This window comes from Ovis canadensis, chromosome 14 (assembly GCF_042477335.2).
Source record: "Ovis canadensis isolate MfBH-ARS-UI-01 breed Bighorn chromosome 14, ARS-UI_OviCan_v2, whole genome shotgun sequence".
Lineage (NCBI taxonomy): Eukaryota > Metazoa > Chordata > Mammalia > Artiodactyla > Bovidae > Ovis > Ovis canadensis.
Genome location: NC_091258.1, coordinates 76,434,573 through 76,459,133, shown reverse-complemented (window position 1 = coordinate 76,459,133; position 24,561 = coordinate 76,434,573). Strand labels below are relative to the sequence as shown.

The following is a 24,561-nucleotide window of genomic DNA, read 5'->3' as shown; positions in this document are numbered from 1 at the left end:
AAAGCATTCCCCTTAAATGTCCACTCAAGTAAAACATAGAACCTTCCGTGCAAACGTGACCCCGAGTCCCCGTTCCCCGCGTCATTCTAACCAGATTCCATTCTAACCAGCCACCACTTTGGCCCATCTTTTCGTTCTGGAGCTGTTTGCAGAGACACAATGGAATTAACAGTTGCGTGCTGTACTGACCACTCCAGTGTTCTTGCCTGGAGAATCCCAGGGACGGGGGAGCCTGGTGGGCTGCTGTCTATGGGGCCGCACAGAGTCGGACACGACTGAAGCGACTTAGCAGCAGCAGCAGCAACTAGATAAGGAGTGACCTGGACCGGCAGATCTCAGGACGTTGCACAGTTCGGTGACGGCCGTGGGCGGGGCCTAGGATAAGGGGGCTGAGGACGGGGAGGGGCTTAAGCAAGTGGGCGGGCAGAAATTGAGAGCCTTTAGAAGGAATGGATAGATGGTTTATCCGACGGGAGGGGCTTCAAGGGGAAACTGCAGGAGAGCAAAGTGTTGGGACAGGTAGGACTTGAACTGTGAGGATGCCGAGCGGTGGATATAACTGCTGTGCAGACCAAGGGGAGAGAAGAGGGTCCTTAAGAGAGGAGTACCGAAGGAGAGTCCATGAGGAAAGCAGAGCTTAGGAGGAAGGGCTGGAGAGACTCGGGCTTAGCTGCTTGAGGTGGGGCTGAGTTAGAGGCGAGGTTTAGAGCGAGTACACGAGAGGGGCCGTGTAAAATGTGGTAAAGCTGTGTGGTTCGAAACTGCAGCCTGCGTCAGAATCACCTGAAGGGTGTTTTAAAACGCAGGTCCCTAGGCTCTACCCCCAGGGTCTGTGATTCAGGGAATCTGGGGTAGGGGACTGGGAATTTACATTTCTAACGAATTTCCGGTGGCGCCGCCGCTGCAGGTATTCAAACCACACTTTCAGACCCCCTGACTTAGGGAAATGCTTTGGAAGTGCGAAACAATTCAACGTGAAAGCGGTGAGAGAGGCGGGGGCTTAAATACTGATAGCGGAAAAGGCGGGGCTCACGCTCAGGGGCGTGGCTCGGCCCCAGAAGCTCCGAGAGGCGGGGGTTACCAGGGAAAAGTGGGCTTCCTGAGGGTGGGGGCCTTTGAGACTGGGAAGTACCGGGCGGACTTCCAGGGCTGGGTAGACGAGGGTGGGTTCTGAGGCGGTGGGCGGGGGCTATGCTAAATAAGCTCCGAAAGAGGAGTCGTCGGGGCTGGGGCGGGGCTTAGGCGTTATTTTGCATAAGGGGCGTGGCTTAAATGAGGGGCCCGGGGCGTGTGGGCGGTGCCCTAGGAAGGGGCAGGCGCACTGCGCTCCGATCGCCCACCGGAAGCGGGGCCGGCTTCCCCCTGTTCTTGCGGCCCCCGAGCCAGCGCGCAGGCGCACTTCTCCTTCCCGGTCTCCGCCGCCGCCTCCCCTTTCCGCTCCTCCACGCCGGCGCCTCGGAGACGGGCGCGATTTCCGCTTCCGGACGGGCGGGCAGGCGGGCGGCGCGGGGCTGCCGGGGAGGGGGAGGGGGCGGCACTTCCGGTCGGGCCCTCGGGTCTCCCCGGAGCGGCGGCGCCTCCTCCGCCTCCTCAGCCTCCTCCCGGCGGAGACCCCGGCGCCGGTGAGTGACGGGGCGCGGGGCCCGGGGGCCCGGGGGCAGCGTGGGCGGGGGGTCCCGCCCTGGCCCGCCTTGGTTCCCAGAGCGTTCCTATCAGTGTTTCTCGCGCCCGGCCCTCGTTGGGGGGCCCCCAGAAGACTACTCCGGATAGCGCCCCATTACCGCCCCCCGTGCAGGACAGCTACCAGAGCGCTCTCATTCGTGGCGATCCCTCAGCTGCTGCCAGGGCCCCCCACTAAGGCTTTCTCATAGGTTCCCTTTCTACACAGCCCCCCCGCCTTTGCTTCCTGAAGGACAGCCCCCAAAATGCCATCGGCATTGCCCGTCCCCGTGCAGAGCAGCTGTCCGTGAACCCTCCCTTTGGTATTCCTGTAGGTTGCTTCGCAAGAGTGTGGTATTAGTGTTTTATAGCAGACCCCTATTTTCTCTGTCCACGCACAACAGCCCCCAAAGCTCCTAACCCCCCCCCCCAACGCCCCCTTCGTTACTGTAAAAATACATTGCATTCTGATCAGCGGCCCCAAATACCTTCTTTCCGTTTCTCCCCGCCCTTCCCCGCAATAATCCCCCTTGAGAATATTGCTTTCGATGACCGACACCCTCACCCTCCTTTCCATAAACAGCTCCCCCTAGAGTTGTGCTCTCACATTCACACCCTCCCCCCGTTCAGGTAGGAATAGCTGCCGGTTTAGCCCCAGGCTCCCCTGAAACCCCCCCAACCCCGCCCTCCTCGGGGTCAGCGCCTGTCTGGGGTCCTCCCAGGGAACGGCACCCCACGTGAGGCTTTCCCCTCGGAAAGCTCCTCTGCCCCTGGCCCTAACAGCTCGCATCCTCACCTGCAGCTTCTCCCCACGCCCCTCCTGGACTCCCCAAGGAAGACCCAGCTTCGGCCGCCTCTTCCCTTGGACATGCATTCGTTCACTCTCCACTGAACGAATATGCACTTGCTGTTCCAGGTCCAGGGTGTACAGCGTGAAGGACAGAGAGCCATACAGTCTTTGTTTTGTGGGTCTTTACAGTCTGGTTGAGACAGATCAAAAGCAAGTAAACAAGATCGGTGCTGTTTTCTGGGGTTTTTCCGAGAGCCTTATGAGCTACTTCAGAGGTGAAACCTGAATTAGCACAGGCAACCTCTCCACGGAAAGGTCTGGGTGAATTGTTCCAGGCAGAGGCCCTGAGGTGGCTGTGAGCATGCTGATGGGAGGGGCAGCAGGGGAGGTGGTGAGGTTGGAGCAGAGAAGTGGAAGGGAGGATGAGAGGGGAGACAGTGTGTTCTCACAGGGCCTCAGCGGTGGGGGCGTTGTGATCAGTCACCTGGCCTTGGTCAGCTCTGCGGAGCCCAGAGCATCCTTCATTTGTTCCCTTCTTTTCCTTTGTTCAACAACTGTTTAATGAACACCTGCTACACACTGGGGATGCAGCAGAGAACAGAACAGACAAAAAGCCCTGTCCTCGTGGAGTGCATATGCCAGCTCTGGGGCAGACAATTAAAAAGCAAAATATAGATGTTTGGGTGAAAGAAATGCAGCAGGGTAAGAGCATAGCAGGGCCGCAGTGTCAGAGGAAGTGACAGGAAGGGCTCTTTCAAGAGATCCCTGTCCCCCCAGCACGGAGAAGTTAGATCTGTGTGTAGACTCCTCTCCTGGACAGCTGCAGTCCCCCGGGCGGAAGGGGGGCTCCTTATTGCTCCCCTCCCCCGGGAGTGAAATGGTTAAGAGCATGAACCCTGGCTTGCACTAGCCTTCATATCTCTGAGCAGACCACTCCCTATTTCCAGGCCTCATTCATTCACTCATTTAACACATTTGTCGAGACAGGCCCTGTTCTAAGTGCTGGAGCTAGACCAGTGAACAAGTCAGATGCCAAATCTTGCCTGCTTGGAGCCCACCTCTGGGAGGGGCAGTCCAGCAACAAATAGAACATACGGTGGTGGTACTGACTGGAGGGCATGGCAACCCACTCCAGTATCCATGCCTGGAGAATCCCCATGGAGCCCTGTGGACTGCAGTCCGTAGGGTCGCAAACACACGTATGCATGCACTGGAAAGGAGAGAAGCGGAGGAGGCTGGGGTGAGCAGGAATGTTGCTCTGGGTGACAGGTTACAGTGGTCTTGGAGCACCTGGTTGAGAAGACAGCGTCTGAGCAAAGACGTGAAGGAGATGAGGGGGTGAGAGAACCGTGTGTATGGGAGTCCCAGCCTTCCAGGCAGAAGCAACAGCCTGTGCAAAGGCCCTGGGACAGCGATGGAGCCAGCATGTGGCCAGAGCTGCCAGGAGGCAGCTGGGGCTGCGGAGGTCACTGACCTCCTCTGAGATGTCACTGCAGGTTTTGAGCAGAGGAGCAACAATGACATGGTTCGGTCTTAGTCTTCCTGTTTACTAAGTAAGAACGATAATAAAGCTTATCTTTTTCCTTTTTTTGTATTTATTTGGCTCAGTCGGGTCTTAGTTGTGTTGCGGGGGCTCAGTAGTTGTGGCATGTGGGATCTTCATTCCCCAACCAGGGATTGAACCCACTTCCCCTGCATTGCAAGGCAAATTCTTAACCACTGGACCACCAGGGAAGCCCCACTAATGCTTATCTTGCCCGTCTGTTGTGAGTTTGATTGAAACAGGCATATGAAACACACAGTGCAGTTTTGGTAGCATTGAGTAAATGCCAGTGGCTAGTCCTGGGGTTGTGTGGAGGCAGAGTGAATGGGCAGAGTGTATTTCCAGTACAAAGTGGAGTGAAGGCTTTTTACAAATTTTATTTTGGAGAGAGAAGTATTGAAAGACAGCGTGGAAATTCCTTGGTGGTCTAGTAGTTAGTACCCCATGCTTTCACTGCAGAGGGACCAGGTTCCATCCCTGATCAGGGAACTAAGATCTTGCAAGCCATGAGGTGTTACCACAAAAATAGAAAAAAATAAAGACAGCATGTTGTGAAGATAACAGCATGTCCTCTTGAACCTCACCGCTGTCCTGCGATTCCTGGCCCTGCCACTTGGTGGTATGACTTTAGGAAATTAATTGACCTCTCGGGCCCTCAGTCTCTTCCTCTGTAAAATGGAGTTAATAATCTGAACCATCTTCTAGGGTTATTGGGAAGACTCATTGAGTCAACACATATGAAGGCTTTAAAAGGGTACTTCCCATGTAGGAAGCACTCACTCAGGGCTCCCCGTTACTGTGTGTCACTGTTATTGTCATTACAGACGAGAATCTCATCACAAGGCAGCTTTATTGCACCAGCATGGCCCACAGGTGTGGGCATCAGGGGCCTGGAATCCAACACTTGCTTTCCCCTCCTTGGGGAAATGACCCCTCCAACTTCTCCATTTCCTTCCTTGTGCAGTGGATCCAGTGATGTACAGGATGTTAGGAGGCATGGGGTGATGTTCCACGTGAAACCCGTCAGACAGTAAACACGAGTTGTTATTAGGACTGTGACTGCGGTTGCTGTGGGACTCCTGCCCCTTGGGAGGGGCTACCCCCTCAGGCCACTCTGCGTGAAATCCACCATACATTTCCCCTTAGAAAGCAGTTTAAGACTCAGTTCCCCAGAGACAAGAAATGTGGCTCCTTTCCCAGTGAAAATAGTTGTGAGCTGGGTCAGTTTTGTCCTTCAGTCCCACCGCCTGCATCTCTCAGCCGAAGTCCTTCGGCATCTCACCTGCCCTGGAGGCCCTCTTCATGACATCATTCCCACCAGAACTCATCCTCCTGGGCACACCTTGACAATATCAGCTCCATCTCTGCTAAATGCCGACCACCCCCCCACACACCCCCCACCCCCCCGCACACCCCCCACCCCCCCGCACCGCACCCCCCGGAAGTTCTGGTCAGCACAGTTGATTCCCTTTATTCAACAAATTTATATCAGTAGACACCAACAGCTATAAGTTTGCCTCTAAGCCCAGCTTTAGCTGCATCTCCTAACTCTTGTTACTTTTCCATTTTTGTCCATCTGATTTCCCACTGGTGATGAGGGAGGGTGCTGTTTAACTCCCACATTTCAGCAAATAACTTACCGAGTAGCCACCCTGTGCCAGGCGCTGGGCACCCAGTGGTAAGACACAGGCCAAGTCTTAGCTCTCTTAGGTGAGGAGACCCGACAGTAAAGAGACAGCACGAGGAAATAAGAGCAGTATGTTGGCAGCAGTGGCTTTGGTGAAAAAAGTGTGGCAGGATGAGGGACGCACGTCCCCTCTCCTGGAGGCGACATCGACCCGGAGCAGAGACCTCAAGGGGGTTAGGGCAGGGGGCGTGAAGTCTGGGGACGAGGGTCCAGGCAGGAGGGAGCAGCCGCACCGCCTCACCGCTCCATGTGTTCAGGAAGGTAACCCCCCCCTTCCCACCCAGCCCCTGTAGAAATGCCCCTCATAACCCAGAGAGTGCCCCCAAAGTAAGGCTCCTGCCCCCCCCCCTCCGTTCCACCCTCGCCTTCCTCCTCAGGGAACCACCCGTATGTGCACGTCATGGCGGGGATTCCAAGGGTGCTGGCCTGGGGGAACACCCCGCAGCCTTCGGTGTGCGCTTGGGGTGGGGCGGGGCTTCATCATGGGACCCCGCCCTGGCCCCGCCCCCTCCACGTGCCTCCCCGCTGTCCCCTCCCCAGCCCACTCCAGCACTGCCTCCTGGACTCGGCTTTGCCCACAGGCTTCCACCAGCACCCGGCCACGCCTTTGCTCCTTCCGGAGATCAGATTAACCAGCCGAGTGTGAAGGGCATGGGCTGCTGAATCGCACCCAGGGACACCCGGAGCTGGAGGCTAAAAATACTGACCTCCGGGCAGGGGTCGGGGAGGCACTCACTTTTCACCTGTCTGGGAACAGAGGCAGCCAGACGGGCAGGTGGCTGCGGATGGGCCCACTGACCACTGGGGTGGGCTGGCCGCAGGGCCCCAGGCCCCAGCGGAGGGGGGACGGTGGCTAAGAAGCACGCCTGACCGGGCGGGCCCTTCTCCCCGTGGCGCTCCACCCGCTCAGTGGAGGCGTTTCCCAGGGCCCCTGGTGGGTGTCAGGCCGAGATCGATTGCAGGGGACACTGGGGGTTGGGGCAGACAGACGCTGGCCAGCTGCAGTCTGGAAGGAGAGGTCCTAGAAAGGTGCTTAGAGAATGACTGCTGGGTGGAGAGGGCGGAAGTTGCCCCCAGGAGCGAGGGCGGGAACCCCCGCTCCTGGACCACCTGCCACCAGGCTCCTCCCAGACGCATGATGCCCGTGAAGGTACAGGTAGCTCCAGGGACTGGGCCAGCGAGCTCTGCCAGCCAGCCCCCTAAGTCCCCCTCCTTCTAGGGGTCAGCGCCCCCTTTACAAGCATAGGTCAGACGGGGATGGGGCTAAAATCCTGGCCCGGCATGTTTCCTACTGTAGCGTGTTTTTCCTCTCAGGCCGGCAGCGTCTCCCTCCTACCTGGTAGTGCAGGAACTACTCACATGGCCTTCGTCCCAGCTCCACCCACCCCACCCCCACCCCCGCCCAGCGTTTACTGTGAGGACGAGAATCCCCTCCAGAGGGCCCCAAGTGTCCACCCGACCCACCTTAGTTTGTCGGGTCCTCGCATCAGCCCTGGGAGACAGGGACATGCTTTGTCACCTCCACGTGTACATGGGAAGGTTCAGGCACAGAGAGGTTCGGGAACTTGTCCAGGGTCACACAGTGAGAGGCTAGCAGGGCATCATGGCCACCCTCTTAATCATTCTGATAGAAACTGTTCTTGTCTTTTGGCAAAGGCAGAATGTGAGGGGTTTGGGAGCACAGGGCGTGGGCTAGTGCGTGTGTGGTGGTGGGGGCTACAGAGCAGAGGGCCTGGGAGACCCAGCCTGGAGGCCTGAAAGTGTTTGCACAGGGGCCTGAGACCAGAGTCTGAGAACAAGGCGTGCTGGTGTTGGGGATGGATGGAGATGTGTGGGAACCGCGGGAAGAAGAGAGAGGGGGAATCTCTGGAGGAGAGGGGAGACGAGGGCCCCAGAGGACGCGGGCAGGAGGCGGCAGGCCGAGTGGGAGAGGTCAGCCTGCCAGCGGAGCCCGGGGGAAGACCGCTCGGTGCCGGGGAAGAACAGAGGGACCGACAGGCGAGGACGGATAGTGGGGGTCCCGGCTGGTGCCTGGGGCTCTTCCACTGCCCGCAGCTGGGGGACCCCACGCGGTCCTGCCTCCTGAGCCCCGCTCTCCTCTCTGCAGGGTCCCCCGTCTCCCCGCCGCCCAGGATGGAGGCCAACCCAGCGGGCAGCGGTGCCGGGGGCGGCGGGAGCGGCGGCCTGGGGGGCGAGGACGGGGTCCACTTCCAAAGTTACCCCTTCGACTTCCTGGAGTTCCTCAACCACCAGCGCTTCGAGCCCATGGAGCTGTATGGGGAGCACGCCAAGGCAGTAGCCGCGCTGCCCTGCGCGCCGGGGCCCCCGCCGCAGCCGCCGCCGCAACCACCGCCGCCGCAGTATGACTACCCGCCCCAGGCCAGCTTCAAGCCCAAGGCCGAGGCCCCCTCCTCGTCGTCCTCCTCGTCCTCGTCCTCCTCCTCGTCCTCGTCGTCGTCCTCCCAGGCCAAGAAGCCCGACCCGCCGCTGCCCCCCGCCTTCGGGGCGCCGCCGCCCCCGATCTTCGACGCGGCCTTCCCTGCCCCGCAGTGGGGCATCGTGGACCTCTCGGGCCACCAGCACCTGTTTGGGAACCTGAAGCGTGGGGGGCCGGCCTCCGGGCTGGGGGCCGCGCCGGGGCTGGCCGCGCCCCCAGGGACCCCCGGGCCACTCCCCGCTGCCTCGCAGGCGCCGCCGGGTCCAGCGGCGGGAGCAGCAGCCTGCGACGCAGCCAAGGACGACAAAGGCTACTTCCGGCGGCTCAAGTACCTGATGGAGCGGCGCTTCCCGTGCGGCGTGTGCCAGAAGTCCTTCAAGCAGTCCTCGCACCTGGTGCAGCACATGCTGGTGCACTCGGGCGAGCGGCCCTACGAGTGCGGCGTCTGCGGCCGCACCTACAACCACGTGTCCAGCCTCATCCGCCACCGCCGCTGCCACAAGGACGTGCCGCCGGCCGCAGGCGCCCCGGCGCCGCCTCCGCTCCCGCCGCTGGGCCTGCCCGCGCCCGCCGCACCCTCCTCGGCACCCCCGGGGCCCCCGGCCGCGCCCACCGACGGCAGCGCAGCCCCCGCGGGCACAGGCGTGGGGGTGGCCCCTCCGGCGGGGACGGCGGCGGCGGCGGCGGCGACGGCGGGGGGCAGTGATGGGCCGTTCGCCTGCACGCTGTGCTGGAAGGTGTTCAAGAAGCCCAGCCACCTGCACCAGCACCAGATCATCCACACGGGCGAGAAGCCCTTCTCGTGCTCCGTGTGCAGCAAGAGCTTCAACCGCCGCGAGAGCCTCAAACGCCACGTGAAGACGCACTCTGCCGACCTGCTGCGCCTGCCGTGCGGCGTGTGTGGCAAGGCCTTCCGCGACGCCGCCTACTTGCTCAAGCACCAGGCGGCGCACGCGGGCGCGCCCGGGCCGCGGCCCGCCTACCCCTGCGAGCTGTGCGGCAAGTCCTACTCGGCGCCGCAGAGCCTGCTGCGCCACAAGGCGGCGCACGGCCCGCCCGCCGCCCCCGACGCGCCCAAGGACGCGGCGGCCCCCGGCGCGCCGCCTGCGCCCGCTTTCCCGCCGGGGCCCTACCTGCTGCCTCCGGACCCGCCCGCCTCCGACGGCGAGAAGGCGGCCGCGGCTGCGGCCGCGGCGGTGGTGTACGGCGCCGTACCCGTCCCGCTGCTGGGCGCCCACCCGCTGCTGCTCGGCGGGGCCGGCCCCGGCGGGGCCGGGGGCTCTGGCGCCGTTGCACCCGGCAAGACGTTCTGCTGCGGCATTTGCGGGCGCGGCTTCGGGCGCCGCGAGACCCTGAAGCGGCACGAGCGGATCCACACGGGCGAGAAGCCACACCAGTGCCCGGTGTGTGGGAAGCGCTTCCGCGAGTCCTTCCACCTGAGCAAGCACCACGTGGTGCACACCCGCGAGCGGCCCTACAAGTGCGAGCTCTGCGGCAAGGTCTTTGGCTACCCGCAGAGCCTCACGCGCCACCGCCAGGTGCACCGGCTCCAGCTGCCCTGCGCCCTGGCCGGGGCCGCCGGCCTCCCCGCCGCCCAGGGTGCTGCTGGGGCGGCCGGCCCGAGCGGCTCAGCCGCGTCTGGGGCCGCCGCAGACGGGCTCAGCTATGCCTGCTCGGACTGCGGCGAGCACTTCCCGGATCTCTTCCACGTCATGAGCCACAAGGAGGCGCACATGGCCGAGAAGCCCTACGGCTGCGACGCCTGCGGCAAGACCTTTGGCTTCATCGAGAACCTCATGTGGCACAAGCTGGTGCACCAGGCGGCCCCTGAGCGCCTGCTGCCGCCCACGCCCGGCGGCGCCCAGCCCCCGGAGGGCTCCGGCGGCACCGACGCGGCCACCGTGCTGGACAACGGGCTGGCTGGGGAGGTGGGGGCGGCCGTGGCGGCGCTGGCCGGGGTGTCCGGGGGCGAGGACGCGAGCGGGTCCGCGGCGGCCGGGGGCGGCGGGGGCGCCAGCGCGGGCCCCGAGCGCTTCAGCTGTGCCACCTGCGGCCAGAGCTTCAAGCACTTCTTGGGCCTGGTGACCCACAAGTATGTGCACCTGGTGCGCCGGACCCTGGGCTGCGGCCTGTGCGGCCAGAGCTTCGCGGGCGCCTACGACCTGCTGCTGCACCGGCGCAGCCACCGGCAGAAGCGCGGCTTCCGCTGCCCGGTGTGCGGCAAGCGCTTCTGGGAGGCGGCCCTGCTCATGCGCCACCAGCGCTGCCACACGGAGCAGCGGCCCTACCGCTGCGGCGTGTGCGGCCGCGGCTTCCTGCGCTCCTGGTACCTGCGGCAGCACCGCGTGGTGCACACGGGCGAGCGCGCCTTCAAGTGCGGCGTGTGCGCCAAGCGCTTCGCGCAGTCGTCCAGCCTGGCGGAGCACCGGCGGCTGCACGCCGTGGCACGGCCCCTGCGCTGCGGCGCCTGCGGCAAGACCTTCCGCTACCGCTCCAACCTGCTGGAGCACCAGCGGCTTCACCTTGGCGAGCGCGCCTATCGCTGCGAGCACTGCGGTAAGGGCTTCTTCTACCTGAGCTCCGTGCTGCGCCATCAGCGCGCGCACGAGCCTCCGCGGCCCGAGCTCCGCTGTCCCGCCTGCCTCAAGGCCTTCAAGGATCCCGGCTACTTCCGGAAGCACCTGGCGGCCCACCAGGGCGGCCGGCCTTTCCGCTGCTCCTCCTGCGGCGAGGGGTTCGCCAACACATACGGCCTCAAGAAACACCGCCTGGCGCACAAAGCTGAGGGCCTGGCGGGGCCGGGAGCGGGGCCCGGCCCGTTGCCCGGGAAGGACGCCTGACCCGGGAGTGTGCCTCCCCATCGCCACTCCCATCACACGTCCCCTCCGGGACTCGCCCCTCGGGGGCGCAGACCTCCTCCTTCCGGCCCTCCCATCCATCATCCTTCCGAATTTAAGACAGACTAGCCTCCTCTCCCAAGGCCCATGTCGTGCAGACCCTAGCCTGCCTCTCTCCACCTGGACCTCCCTGGCCCTCTCCTCCTCCTATCAGACACTGAACTCGACCCTCCGTCCACCCCTGATGTGTACCCCTCTCCAGCCCCCCGCCCCAGCAGCCTTCAGCCCCGCAGTGAGCTGGGTCGTGCCGGGTCTGGACGGCCTCTCCCCCTTCCCCAGCAAGCTGGCCGGACAGCGGAGCGCGAGCGGTTCGGGAGGGCACGGGGTGGGGGCCTGGGTGCTCTTGGTTTGTGGGGGTGGGGGGCGGGGGGGCAGACGCGGCTTGTACAGAGCGGAGAAGAATAAATCTTATCAACAGGGCCGCTGGAGTCCCTTCTTTCGTCCCAGGGGAGGGGGTTGAATGCTGACAAACGGAAGGCTGAGAACTGGCTTCCTGGGATGGTGAGTTCCCAACACCTTCTGCCTCGCCCTGCCTCTCTCTGCTTTTCCTCATTCAGCTGGTAGTCACCAAGGCTTCACCATGTCCAGGCTCTGGTCTCCCAGTGGAGCGTGCACAGAACAAGACAGGTAAGTCATGGCTCAGGAACCGACCAGGTACCTGGACCCCGTCTCCTTCAGAATGCTTTTGTGGTTTGTTTATTCCACGGCCAACATTTCCCCAGGGCCCATCTGCCCAGTCCTTTGATGGACACTGGGGAAACATTGGCGCCAGTGGGGAAGAACATGCTTGCCATTGCAGGAGTCGTAAGAAACACGGTTTCGACCCCTGGGTCAGGGAGACCCCCTGGAGGAGGGAATGGCAACCCACTCCTGTATTCTTGCCTGGACAATTCCATGGACAGGAGCCGGCAGGCTGGAGTCCACGGGGCTGCAAAAGTTGGACATGACTGAATGACTTAGCACGGGGAAACACGAAGTGGACACGTTCCTGGCCCTCAAATGAGCCGGAAGAGAGCTGGTGAGCTGGGGCTCTGTTTATTATATAGCCCACTTATAGGATGTCTCCCTCCAGGGTGACTTAGTGGAGCATCAGAAGCCCTTTCATTTTTGTCCTCATTTTGGTCCTCAGAGCAGTGAAATATATGCCCTGCGAGGCTGACTTAGCCCACTTTCAGAAGAGGATGCTGAGGTCCCAGAGAAGAAAGGCTCCAGGGATACTTAGCAGGTTCATAGTAGCCCTGGACCTACAGTCCCGGGTGCCTCAGGACTGAAACCTGGAGACCAAGTCAGGTCAGGGGTCACTGCCTGGGTGAGTCCAGTTTGACTCACGAGAGGGCAGGAAGCCAGTGTGGCCACCTTGCTCTAATGCCGGAGACCCAGCAGGTGACAGACCCGGTGTGGGACTCAAAGTGAGTCACATGGACGCTGCATGCTGTAGAGGACGTGGAGTCTCCCCGGGGGTTGAGAGCATGGCACACTCTCCGCATCAGACTGGAGGGGCTAACCAGGCTCCCAGGAGGAGCAGGACATCCAAAGCATGACAGGACCGCGGAAGCTTGCCAGGTAATGCAGGCATTGAATTCCAGGTGGAGGGTTAAAGCGTGTCCAAGTCAACCCAGCTGTTCCAGCCAACTTTGAATAGATTGGTGTGGCCAGAGACGCCGAGGGTCGGGGACTGGCTCCTGAAGAGCCATGAATCCCAAACAGCGGAGCTCGGATGACCTTGGAGGCAGGGGTTGGAGGCTGGCAACCGCTGGATCTGAGCCGCTGAGACTTCCAGTTTAGCCCATGGGAGGAAAAAAAAAAAAAAAGACTTGGCTGCCAAACTTTGAACATGAAACGATTTTACATATGGGGACCTGCCTGGTGGTCCAGTGGTTAAGATTCAGAGCTCCCAGTGCAGAGGGGCCGGGGATCAATCCCTGGTCGGGGAACTAGATCCTACATACACACTAAGACCCAATGCAGCCACATTAAAAAAAGAGAGCGAGTTCACATAATATAAACTAATGCAACTTTTGAAAAATTTGGAAGATCTAGCAACGTGGTCTGCTTTCCCCCAGGGCCGAGTAGTCCTTGCTCTCTTTGGACGTGGCATGTATTCTCCAAACTGCTGAAGCACCATCGCATCCCACGTGTCAGTGGTCCCATTTCACCTCACTGGTCCTGGTGTTTCTCCTTGAAACCCCACCACCTTCCTCACTCACATTATCATGAAGACCCTATAGGCACTCACGTTTGGGATCCCTCCTCGTGGCCACAAGGAGCTGGGGGTTGGTGACAAGGTAGGAAATCTGTGTTTCCAAAGGATGGGTCCAGGTGGCCACAGCCTGGAGAGTGAAGAGGGCAGGGCCCCAACCTGTGCGACTGTTGTTGGCTTGGTCTTCAAGAGTAGTGATGATGAAGCGTTCAGATTCCAACAACAGGAAATTGATAAGGGATTCGATGGATGGGTGAAGGGTGAAGACGGTTTAAGGAACCCGCCAAGCTGTGTAGCTTGGGTGGTAATGTCCACACCAGGGGTGTCTCCTTGGTGAAAACAGAATTCTCTTTCATCTATTGGGATGTCTTGTGGAGGTGTTGGGTGAACAGGAAGAGGCGTGAGTCCTGAGCTCCCCTTCCTGAAGCATACCGATCCTGGGAGCCCCTTCGTATTGCTGAACTTCCCTGACCCCCAGTTCCACAGCTGAACCACATAGCTTCTCTGGATAGCCAGACGCTGTCCACTGCAGATACCTCCCCCGACCACCCCCTCCCTGGTTCTAAAGATGAGGAAACAGAGGTTTGAAGAGAGTCACAACTCACTGCTGGGGACAAGACCCCAGGGTAGCCCTCCTACCCGCCCCCCAAAACATAAGATCAACATAGAGAAACCCTTCAGAGAGTCCTTTAATAGGAATAACACTGGAGGCCTCCCACATCCAGCCCCCAGGTCCTCCTCTGCCCCCGCCCCAGTGACTCATCTCCTGCCCCACACCAACCACAGGCCCCCCAGGACAGCTCCACTGGCATCCACCAACCCTTCTGTGGGATAGCCTGGGACCGGCCTGAAAGCTGTTCGCTCCCAACTGGGAGTGGAAGGAAATTAGATCCACTGGGGGCTACTTGGTAGCCCCCGGGAGACCCTGGGCTCTGAGCTGAGAGCTTTAGGAGGGGCGTAGCAGCTGGCTGAGTGTGGGCCAGTGTTTTAGTTGTCTTGAAAGAGGAGTCTGGCTTAGGGGAGGGATCACCATGGGAGCAAGGGTCCTGGTGTCAATATCCTTAGGGTCAGGCTTCCATCCTTGACACTGTGACTTGGGGACCCTCTGGCTTTGAGGTGACAGGGTCCCAGCTTCTTTATTGGAGGATCCAGCTGGCAGACTGAGGACAGGTGGGCAGTCTTAGGGTCAGTGCAATCCCGTGAGGTAGGCGAAAGGGTCCAGCCTGTATCCCCCTGCCTCAAGAAGTGCCCAGGCTCTGCTGTGACACGTGATGTCTTGTGCAAGGACAAGCCATCGGGGAGGCGGACGAAGCCATGACATCCAGCCCAGGTTCCTAGCACCCACAGGGCTGCCACCGTGCCTTTCTCAGAACCACACACAGGGGCTGTATGACTTGTGAGCGTCCTGAACCCCGCTGTCCGTGCGCTCTCCCACGCCGGCTGCTCGTGGCCATCTCTGCGAGCTCTGATGTCACCCTGCCCTGAACCCCGAACCTCTCGTCGTCCTCCCCTGCCCACCTACTCCTCTTCTGCAGCAATGTCCGCTCCCAGACTACTGGTCGACCTCCGCCTTTACTCTGGCCGTCTCCCCACACCCCTCTTCAGGAGGGTTCCCTGCCCCACACCCGCTCCCCGGCCTCTCGGCCCCCGGTGCCAGCGGGCCCCTAGAGTCCCCCGGCCCCGGCCGTGGACGTGGGTCCGCTGGTGCTTGCGGAAGTTGGAGGAGTTGTTGAAAGTGCGGTCGCAGAGGCTGCAGCGGAAGGGGCGCTCGCCGGTGTGGATGCGCGCGTGGACGCTGAGCACCGAGGACTGGGTGAAGCCCTTGCCGCACACGCCGCAGTGGTAGGGCCGCTCGCCCGTGTGCACCCGCTCGTGGTCTAGCATGTCTGAGGAGCGGCGGAACGGCTTGGCGCAGAACCTGCAGGCGAAGGGCTTCCCCACCGCCGCGCCCGCCGCCGCCGCCGCCAGCACCACCTCCGACCTCTCCGGGGGTGCCCCGCGCCGCTGCTCTCGAGTCGCTGCCGCCGCCTCCGGGGGCCTCCGAGGGGCCCCCGGCTCCACCCCATGTCGGTGCTGGTGCCGCAGCAGAGGGGCCAGGGCCTTGAAGGCCCGGGGGCAGAGCGCGCAGCGGTAGGGCCGCTCGCCTGTATGCAGGCTATAGTGGGCACGGAGGCTGCCGGGGCCGGGGCAGCTGTGGCCACACACATGACACCGGCTGGGGTCCCCACCCTGCCCGCCACCCTCAGCCCCCGCCAGGTGGCCATGTTCATGGAACAGCAGCTCGGAGACCAGCCGGAAGGCAGCCGGGCACAACGCACAGTGCAGAGAACCTGGCTCCGGGGGCTCGGGGACCAGGGTGGTGTCTGTCACCTTCACCACCTGGATCTCGATGAGGCCATTCGGGGGGGTGGCCGGGCGGCCATCATCAGGCACCAGGACCTGAGTGGGGAGGGGGAGAAAGAGAGGAGCCTGTGGACTCTGCCGCACCCCACCCCCCAACACGCCCCACTTATTCAAACGCTCTCTGCAGCCTACTGGGCCTCTCGATTTCTAGACTCGGCTCTCTATCCTCCGGGATTCTGCCCTATGACCATCAAGGCTTCCCCTCCTGCCCAAAATACGTCACAGATCCAGCCATTTCTCTCCTCCACCTGCACTTAAAAGCCAATCATCTCTTGCCAAGTTTTCTAACCCTCTGAGTGTCTCTGTGCCTACGCCCGCTCCCTTATAACCCACCTCCCCAAAGCAGCCCGAATGACCTTTTGAAAAATGGAAATCAGACAGCAGTCATTTTCCCACTCAAAACTATCACATGACTCCAATTGCAGTTAAAATCCCAAACCGTCATCTAATATCCACCATGACCCAGCTCCTGCTTATCTCTCTGACCCCAGTGTAACTATAAGCCGGTACACAGCTGACTGCTCTCGTCTAAATTTAGCTCCCCTACCCCCCACTCTCTCAGCTCACTCTTTCTTTCCAGATCACAATTAAGTCTCATTTCTTGTCTCTCTTCCCCTTTTCCACGGCGCGCTCCGGAAGAATACAGTTTATGTATTCGTTCGCCTCTCCATCTGTCTGGCCCAGGTAGGACTAGTAAATGTCTGTCGAATGAATGAATGTCTCTCATCCTCCCTACTCTCCCATCCTGAGCGCCTATCCAAAGTCACCTGGAACAGTCATTTCTTCCTCCACCCAAATCCTCTCCTGGGCATCAAGACGCATCCCTCAGATCCCTGCAGAATCATACCCCACCCCAGCGTGGATGCCCCAGCTATAACCCCACAGCCTTGTCTTTCAGGGTCACCTTCCCAACCTACGAGGTTCGTTACCCCTAAAATTTCGGAGGCCCCGCCCCCTAATTAGACAAACGCCATCCCCGTGAACTCCTCTCCGAATCCATCAACAGCTCAGATGTCCCACCCACCCCTTCTCGGGTTCCACCCACCCAGGACCCACCCACCACCCTCATTGGCTCCACGATAATCCCCGCCCCCTCGCCCACCGAGAAGCTCCGCCCCCAGAGCCGGAGCCATAAATACCACCCCCGCCCCGTCCTAAGCCCCGCCCCCAGCCCTGCGACCTCCTGCCGTCTCGAGTGCCCAGCTTTGGCCCCTTCCTCGCCCGCACCACGTCCGGAGGCTCCGAGGATCGCGGCTCCAGGGCCGCTGAGCTCGGACTCGGGGGTTCCGGGCGCGCGGCGGCCATCTTCTGCCCAGGCCCCGCCCCCGAGGCCCGTGGTCGCCTCGGGAGGGGGCGTGGCCGGGGAATGGCGTCAGCGCCTCGGCTCAGGCGCACTGGAGGACTGGGCGGGGCATCCAGGGAGCCGGGAAGAAAGTGGTGAATTTCTTTCTAATCACCTGTCAGTGCCCTCAGGAGCCATTCTGCGTGGTGCGCTGGGTGCCAGAGAAACTAACTCGAATTTCTCTTTTTAACCTGTATGAGTAGGCTCTGGCAGTCAGTTGACACTGACCAGAATTGAATGATTTTTCTATTTTCGTGCTACACATTTTTGCGGTCACCTCCTCTGCATGGCTTGCCATAACCCAGTGAGACAAAAGTTTACCAACGTAAGGATTTTAAAGTCCATTTGCAGAAATACAGTCATCAAACAGCCACACTGGTCGTACTGGGATTTATTAGCATAAGTCAGGTGGTATGATGTTTGGGAGGAAAGAGGCCAAAGATGGTGGGGTTTTGACAGCACCAAGGACACGGCTGAGGTCTTAGGAGTCCGACTCATTCTGTGGCCTGGTTGTGGAACTTTGAAGAGGTCACCACATTTCTCAGGGTCGTGCCTGCATTTCTCTCACGTACAATGTAGATGGTTGTAAAACCCAATAAGAAATAAATATGCAAGATATTTGGACTGGAGCAACTTTAAATTGTTTTCTTGGGAGAGCAGGGGTATCAGTTCAGTCGCTCAGTAGTGTCTGACTCTGTGACGCCATGGACTGCAGCATGCCAGGCTTCCCTGTCCATCACCAACTCATGGAGTTTACTCAAACTCATGTCCATTGCATCGGTGATGCCATCCAGCCATCTCACCCTCTGTTGTCCCCTTCTCCTGCCTTCAATCTTGGCCAGCATGAGGGTCTTTTCCAATGAGTCGGTTCTTCACATCAGATGGCTGAAGTATTGGAGCTTCAGCATCAGTCCTTCCAATGGATATTCAGGACTGATTTCCTTTAGGATGTACTGGTTAGATCTCCTTGCAGTTCAAGGGACTCTCAAAAGTCTTCTCCAACACCACAGTTCAAAATCTAAATTCTTTGGTGCTCAGTTTTCTTTATAGTCCAACTCTCACATCCATAGATGACTAAAGGAAAAACCATAGCTTTGACTAGGTGGACTTTTGTGGGCAAAGTAATGTTTCTGCTTTTTAATATGCTGTCTAGGTTGGTCACAGAGAAGGCAATGGCACCCCACTCCAGTACTCTTGCCTGGAAAATCTCATGGACGGAGGAGCCTGGTGGGCTGCAGTCCATGGGGTTGCTGAGAGTTGGACATGACTCAGTGACTTCACTTTCACTTTTCACTTTCATGCATTGGAGAAGGAAATGGCAACCCACTCCAGTATTCTTGCCTGGAGAATCCCAGGAATGGGGGAGCCTGGTGGGCTGCCGTCTATGGGGTCGCACAGAGTCGGACATGACTGAAGCGACTTAGCAGCAGCAGCAGCAGCAGCAGCAGCAGCAGCAGGTTGGTCATAGCTTTTCTTCCAAGGAGCAATCGTCTTTTAATTTCATGGCTGCAGTCACCATCTGCAGTGATTTTGGAGCCCCCCCAAATGAAGTCTGCCACTGTTTCCACTGTTTCCCCATCTATTTGCCATGAAGTGATGGGACTGGATGCCATGATCTTAGTTGTCTGAATATTGAGTTTTAAGCCAAACTTTTTACTCTCTTTCACTTTCATCAAGAGGCTCTTTAGTTCTTCTTCACTTTCTGCCATAAGCGTGGTGTCATCTGCCTATCTGAGGTTATTTGATATTGATATTGATATTGTTACTCCTGGCAACAGGGGAAGAGATGCTAAGCATGACGATCATTTCTAAATTCTGCTTCTCCTTCTGGGAACATGATAAGGTTGCATTTTCCTTTGCAATTAGACGTGGCCTTGTGATTCTCTTTGCCCAGTAAAATATAAGTGGAAGAGATGTGTGTCAACTTCAGCACAAGGTAAGAGCCAGCTCGACTATTGATCACTTTCCACTCCTGCTGGTCTGTGCTTGGGGATTTGTAGGGTGAAGTGAAGTGAATTCATCAGCCTGAATTCCAGAGTATGTGCCTACAGCGACCAGAACATGATGCTCATCTTCCTTAGATTTATAACATTTAAAATAATCATGTGTTGTGTAAAGCCACTGAGCTTGGTATTGTTTGTTACTGCAGCAGAATCTATTGACAGATGAATATAGGGAGTCTTTTATTAATAGTATCTGGAACCATTTCTCTATACAAAAAAAATATCCAGAATCATAAATAGCTCCCTGTTCTTACTAATAAACAAAGACTGTACAACTTTACAGAAGCAGTCTAAGCCCTCTGTGTATCCCTCCCCATCAATTTTTCTCCTTCCCTTCCCTGCTACTGCTAAGTCACTTCAGTCGTGTCCGACTCTGTGCAACCCCAGAGACAAGGCTCCCCCATCCCTGGGATTCTCCAGGCAAGAACACTGGAGTGGGTTGCCATTTCCTTCTCCAATGCATGAAAGTGAAAAGTGAAAGTGAAGCCGCTCAGTCGTGTCTGACTCCTAGCGACCCCATGGACTGCAGCCCACCAGGCTCCTCCGCCCATGGGATTTTCCAGGCAAGAGTCCTGGAGTGGGGTGCCATTGCCTTCTCCGTTCCCTTCCCTAAGAGAGGTTGTTAGAGTCTGCATCTTTTGTTTACCATTCCTAGGCATGTATGTCTTTCTATTTTGCTACATACATGATGCAATGTGATACTGTCCTGCACATTTAACACCTCTAGGATAGATGGTGTCATTCCGTGTAATCTTTTCTCCCCTCAATATTGCTTTTGTTGTATATTTCTGAATATCCACAGTGTAGTGTAGTGTAGTCATTCATTGTCAATGCTGTTTTGATAGCCGACTGATGATGCCAGATAACCTTTATTCACTCTCCTAGTGGTGGACATTGGGTTGGTTGCAGTTTTTTTCCTTTTTACTGAAGTATAGTTGATTTACAATATTGTGGTAGTTTCACTACAGCAAATTGGTTCATATATATATATTATATGTATATATATATTCATTCTTGTTTTGGATGTATATATTTTTGGCTTCTTTTCCATTATAATTTATTACAAGATAGTGAATATAGTTACCTATCATAAAAAGTAGGTTCTTTTTGGTTATCTCTTTTTTATTTTGTTGTTGCAAAAACCTGTATTATTTCCCTTTGATGGAAGGCTCCAGAGAGGGCTCCAAAGTTAACAAGTTGCCTAGTGGGACTTCCCTGGTGGTCCAAAGTCTGTCTGCCAACACAAGGGACACAGGTTTGATCCCTGGTCTGGGAAGATTTCACATCCTGGAGCAACTAAACCCCGGCACCACAATTTCTGAGCCTGAGGTCTAGGTCCTGTGCTTGCCACAGAATAGCCCCCAACTCGGCAACTAAAGAAATCCCTTGAGCAGCAACGAAGACCTAGCACAGCCAAAAATAAATAAAATAAAACCAACCAACCAATCAACCAAGAAACATAAACTGCCTAGTGGCAGAGAGAGGCCTGCGGGGCTGGTCAGGTGGGCGCCCACCGTCGTGATGAGTTTCACCCGCTTGTCCAGGACGTGGCTGCAGGAATTCACAGAGGTGGAGTCGGGCGGGGAGGACCCGGGGCCTGCGGGTCCACGAAGGCCTGGTTCGGGTTCTTCTCCGCGAGCAGGGCGGCCCCAAGGCGTCCGGGGTCTGAGCACCTCGTCCTGCCCTGGACGGATGTCCTGGAAGAGCGCGCGGCGCAGCGCTGGCTCTGCAGGTTCCATGGAGCCACCCCCCTCTCCCTGCCGCCCCGTCCGCCTCCCCCGTTCCCCGTTTCTTCCGCCATCCGTGGGGAGATGGCCCGCCCTCCAGAGCCGCCTGGTCCTAGTGGTCAGGGAGGCCCAGAGAGAGGTCGGGGCGGTAGGCGGAGGCTGCACGTGGACCGGGTGGCCGGGGCGCCTCCGCCTGCAGGAATAATTCTCAGGAATCTGGGAGCTCACGGGTAGCCGGAGACAAGGAGCCGAGCTCTGCAAATGGCGTTGGCTGGTCCTGGGGGCCGAGGACAGCTGGTTGGTTCCAAGGTTGCCACTGGAACAATGGTTGGAAGGTGGTCGGAGGCTGGAGGAAGGGGAGTCCCTGGGCCTGTTCTGTCTGAGCACCGTGGAAGGAGAGACACATCCACGGTGCTGCCCAGCGCTCTGCCCGTTATCTGTATACAGTACTATGATTCTGTTAGTCACATCGTCCTAATTTATCCCCTCCCCTCCCTTTCCCCTTTGGTAACCATAAGTTTGTTTTCTACTTCTGTGGATCTATTTCTGTTTTTTATATGTATGCATAAAAAGTTCCTATGTATCATATTTTAGATTCCATATATAAGGATATCATATACTTTGTATTTCTCTGACTTCATTTAGCACAATAATCTCTCCTCCATTCATGTTCTTCCAAATGGCATTATTTCATTCTTTCCTAATGGCTGCGTCATACTCCATTGCTGGAGGAAGAGATGGCAACTCACTCCTGTACTCTTGTCTGGAGAATCCCTATGGACTGAGGAGCCTGTAGGCCACAGTCCATGGGGTCACAAAGAGTCAGACACCACTGAAGCGACTTAGCACACTTGCAATACTCCATTGCATGTAGATATATGCCACTTTTTATCCATTCATCTGCCACTGGACATCTTGGTGCAAGTGTTTTGTTTTGCTTTCTTTTGAGCAGTGACTAACCTAACGACTCTTTGAATTGTCAGTGCTTACTACTCAGGAAATATCTTGTGCAAGTGAGGAACCCCTGAAGCTTAAGGTTCATTGGATTCATGGTAAATCCACCTCTGCAGTTATGCTTAGTTAATTTTATAGCAAAGAATTCTATGTGCTTTGCTACGTGTGAAGAAGAATCCTTGGAGATGGGGCAGAATATCAGATGGAACTTGACTGTGAAGGCCCTGCATTCCTCCTTTAGGAGCGGTGCTGTTATTATTTACTTCATCTATTTTCTTTCTTTTTAAAAAATTTATTTTTAAATTGAAGGATAATTGCTTTACAGAATTTTGTTTTCTGTCAAACTTCAACATGAATTAGCCACAGGTATACAAATGTTCCCTCCCTCTTGGACCTCCCTCCCACCTCCACCCCGGCCCATCCCACCCCTCTAGGTTGATACAGAGCCCCTGTTTGAGTTCCCTGAGACATACAGCAAATTCCCATTGGCTATCTATTTTGCATATGGGAATGTAAGTTTCCATGTTACTCTCTCCATACATCTCACCCGCTCCCCAAGTCCATAAGTCTGTTCTCTATTGTCTGTTTCTCCACTTCTGCTCTGCAAATAAATCCTTTGGTACCATATTTTTAGATTCTATATATATACATTGCTGCTGCTAAGTCACTTTAGTCATGTCTGACTCTGCGACCCCATAGACGGCAGCCCACCAGGCTCCCCCGTTCCTGGGATTCTCCAGGCAAGAACACTGGAGTGGGTTGCCATTTCCTTCTCCATATATATACAGTAGTATACGATATTTATCTTTCTTTTTCTGACGTACTTCACTCGGTACAATAGGCTCTAGGTTCATCCACCTCATCAGAACTGACTCAAATGCATTCCTTTTTGTGGCTGAGTAATATTCCATCGTGTATATGTACCAGCACTTTTTATCCATTCATCTGTTGATGGACATCTAGGTTGCTTCCATGTTCTAGCTATTGCAAATAGTGCTGCAATGAACACTGAGGTGCATGTGTCTTTTTAAATTTTGCTTTCCTCATGGTATATGCCCAGGAGTGGGTTTGCTGGGTTATATGGTGGTTTTATACCTAGTTTTCTAAGGAATCTCCATACTGTCTCCCATAGTGGCTGTATCAACTTACATTCCCAACAGCAGTACAAGAGTGTTCTCTTTCCTCCACACCCTTTCCAGCATTTATTGTATGTAGACTTTTTGATTATGGCTATTCTGACTGGCGTGAGGTGATATCATATCTCGTGTAGTTTTGATTTGCATTTCTCTAATAATGAGTGATATTGAGCATCTTTTCATGTGTCTGTTAGCCATCTGTATGGTTTTGGAGAAATGTCTGTTTAGGTCTTTTCCCCACTTTTTAAATTAGGTTGTTTTTCTGGTATTGAGTTGTATGAGTTGCTTGTATACTTTGGAAATTAATCCTTTGTCAGTTGTTTCATTTGCTATTCTCACCTATTGTTAAACAGGAAAACCCCTGAGGTTCTGGGAACTGGGAACCAGGAGACCCTGACTTGAATTCCATCTGGTTCCTGGTTGACTAGTTTTAAGCAAGTTCCCTCCCATCTTGTTCTCATTTTCCCCAATCCGTGTAGGAGGTGAGCATTTCCCGATTTCCTCGTCTGTTTGTGACAGTATCAGAACAAAAATGAGGGGCTTCCGTGGTGGTTAAAACTCTGAGCTTCCACTGCAGGGGATGTGGGGTTTGGTTCCTGGTCAGGGAAGCTCCACACGTCAGGTGCAGATAAAGGGGGGAAATTATAAAGAAAGAAAAATCAAGTTTGCAAACTTAAAAAAAAAAAACAAAAACAACGAGGAGCAGGGAACGCCCCTAGAGAGTGATCCTTTTGGGATCCCTCTTATTAGAGCCTAAGCGCAAAGCGGAATCTTCTTTTCTGGGCTTCGAGCTTGCAGCCCGAGCATTTTTGTAAAGGGCCTGAATCGCGCAGCTTCTAGCCGGGGTCTCCCCTTGCAAGTCCGGGGTCGCTCCCTGCCGGGCCTCCCGTAAAAGCACTTCCCCACTGTCCACCGTTCCCGCTCGACCTGAGCAGAAAGGGAGCTCAGAGGACGGACTTGATGGGTGCGCGAGGCTGATGGCCAATACTGAGAAGTTTAGACTCTAAACTTTAGAAGAGGAGCGGATAAATGAAGGAGGGAGAAGGAGGACCATAAAGAGGTTGGCGGCAGATAGAGGGGTCCAGGGTGGAAGGGAAACGAGAGAAAGCGTCTGGCTAGAGCGGTGGCGGGGGGGGTGGGGGGGGGGAGGGAACCATAGAGAGGAGCTAGAAGGAGGACTAGAGGGGCCATGGTGGGCGGGGAGGTGGGTAGCTAAGAGGGTAATTGGCTTCCAATGCGGGAACTAAAGACAGCCGGAAGGACCATTTCCTTCGGGGTTTTAGGGGGGTTTTAGGGTGGTTTTAGGGTGGTTGGGGGCGGGGGTGGAGGGCGCTTGCCTGGTGGCTCAGTGGTAAAGAATCCGCCTGCCAATACAGGAGTTCTATCCCTGGGTGGGGAAGATCCCCTGGAGAACGGAATGGCAACCCCATCCAGTGCTCCTGTCTGGAAAAGAGAAGCTTGGCGGGCTACAGTCCATGGGGTCACTAAGAGTCGGACACGACACACACACACACACACACACACACACACACACACACACACACACACACACACTATCGCTCTAGAGCTCTCTCAGTCCCCACCACACACACACACACACACACACACACACACTATCGCTCTAGAGCTCTCTCAGTCCCCACCACCCCTTCTGTAGCTCAAATCTCATTCTTTCTCAGCTGGATTTCGGGCCCAGCCTCCTCCCTACTCTCTGAACTTGCACTCTCTAGCCCGACAACATAGGCAGAGAGACCTTTCTAAAACTCTCATCCTTTCCCAGCTC

General features: G+C 57.0%; 2 protein-coding genes across 5 annotated transcripts; one reads left to right on the top strand and one right to left on the bottom strand.

The window, feature by feature from the left end:
• The first annotated feature begins 1,348 nt into the window (after positions 1–1,348).
• ZNF865 (zinc finger protein 865) lies at positions 1,349–13,043 on the top strand. Of its 4 annotated transcripts, none has more exons than XR_011248487.1 (4): positions 1,538–1,622; positions 7,787–11,640; positions 11,813–12,031; positions 12,143–13,043. XR_011248487.1 is itself a non-coding variant. In XM_069549449.1 (2 exons), the coding sequence occupies exon 2, from the start codon at positions 7,813–7,815 to the stop codon at positions 10,954–10,956; it is 3,144 nt and encodes a 1,047-aa protein (XP_069405550.1). In that variant the 5' UTR covers positions 1,349–1,622; positions 7,787–7,812; the 3' UTR covers positions 10,957–12,818. The 4 variants fall into 4 exon arrangements, 1 of the variants encoding a protein (XP_069405550.1); XR_011248488.1 differs by having other exon boundaries at positions 7,787–12,031; positions 12,143–12,238; positions 12,600–13,039; XR_011248486.1 differs by having other exon boundaries at positions 7,787–12,031; positions 12,143–13,041.
• Positions 13,044–13,884: 841 nt separating this feature from the next.
• On the bottom strand, positions 13,885–16,957 carry ZNF784 (zinc finger protein 784). Its single transcript, XM_069549450.1, is given in 3 exon segments — positions 13,885–14,899; positions 14,902–15,652; positions 16,844–16,957. Coding segments are annotated over 3 exon segments (963 nt in total). The 5' UTR covers positions 16,922–16,957; the 3' UTR covers positions 13,885–14,765.
• Positions 16,958–24,561: the final 7,604 nt, after the last annotated feature.

Bases quoted from the DNA above. Each gene is read 5' to 3' on its own strand.
- ZNF865 (XM_069549449.1), top strand. From the start codon at position 7,813: ATGGAGGCCAACCCAGCGGGCAGCGGTGCCGGGGGCGGCGGGAGCGGC.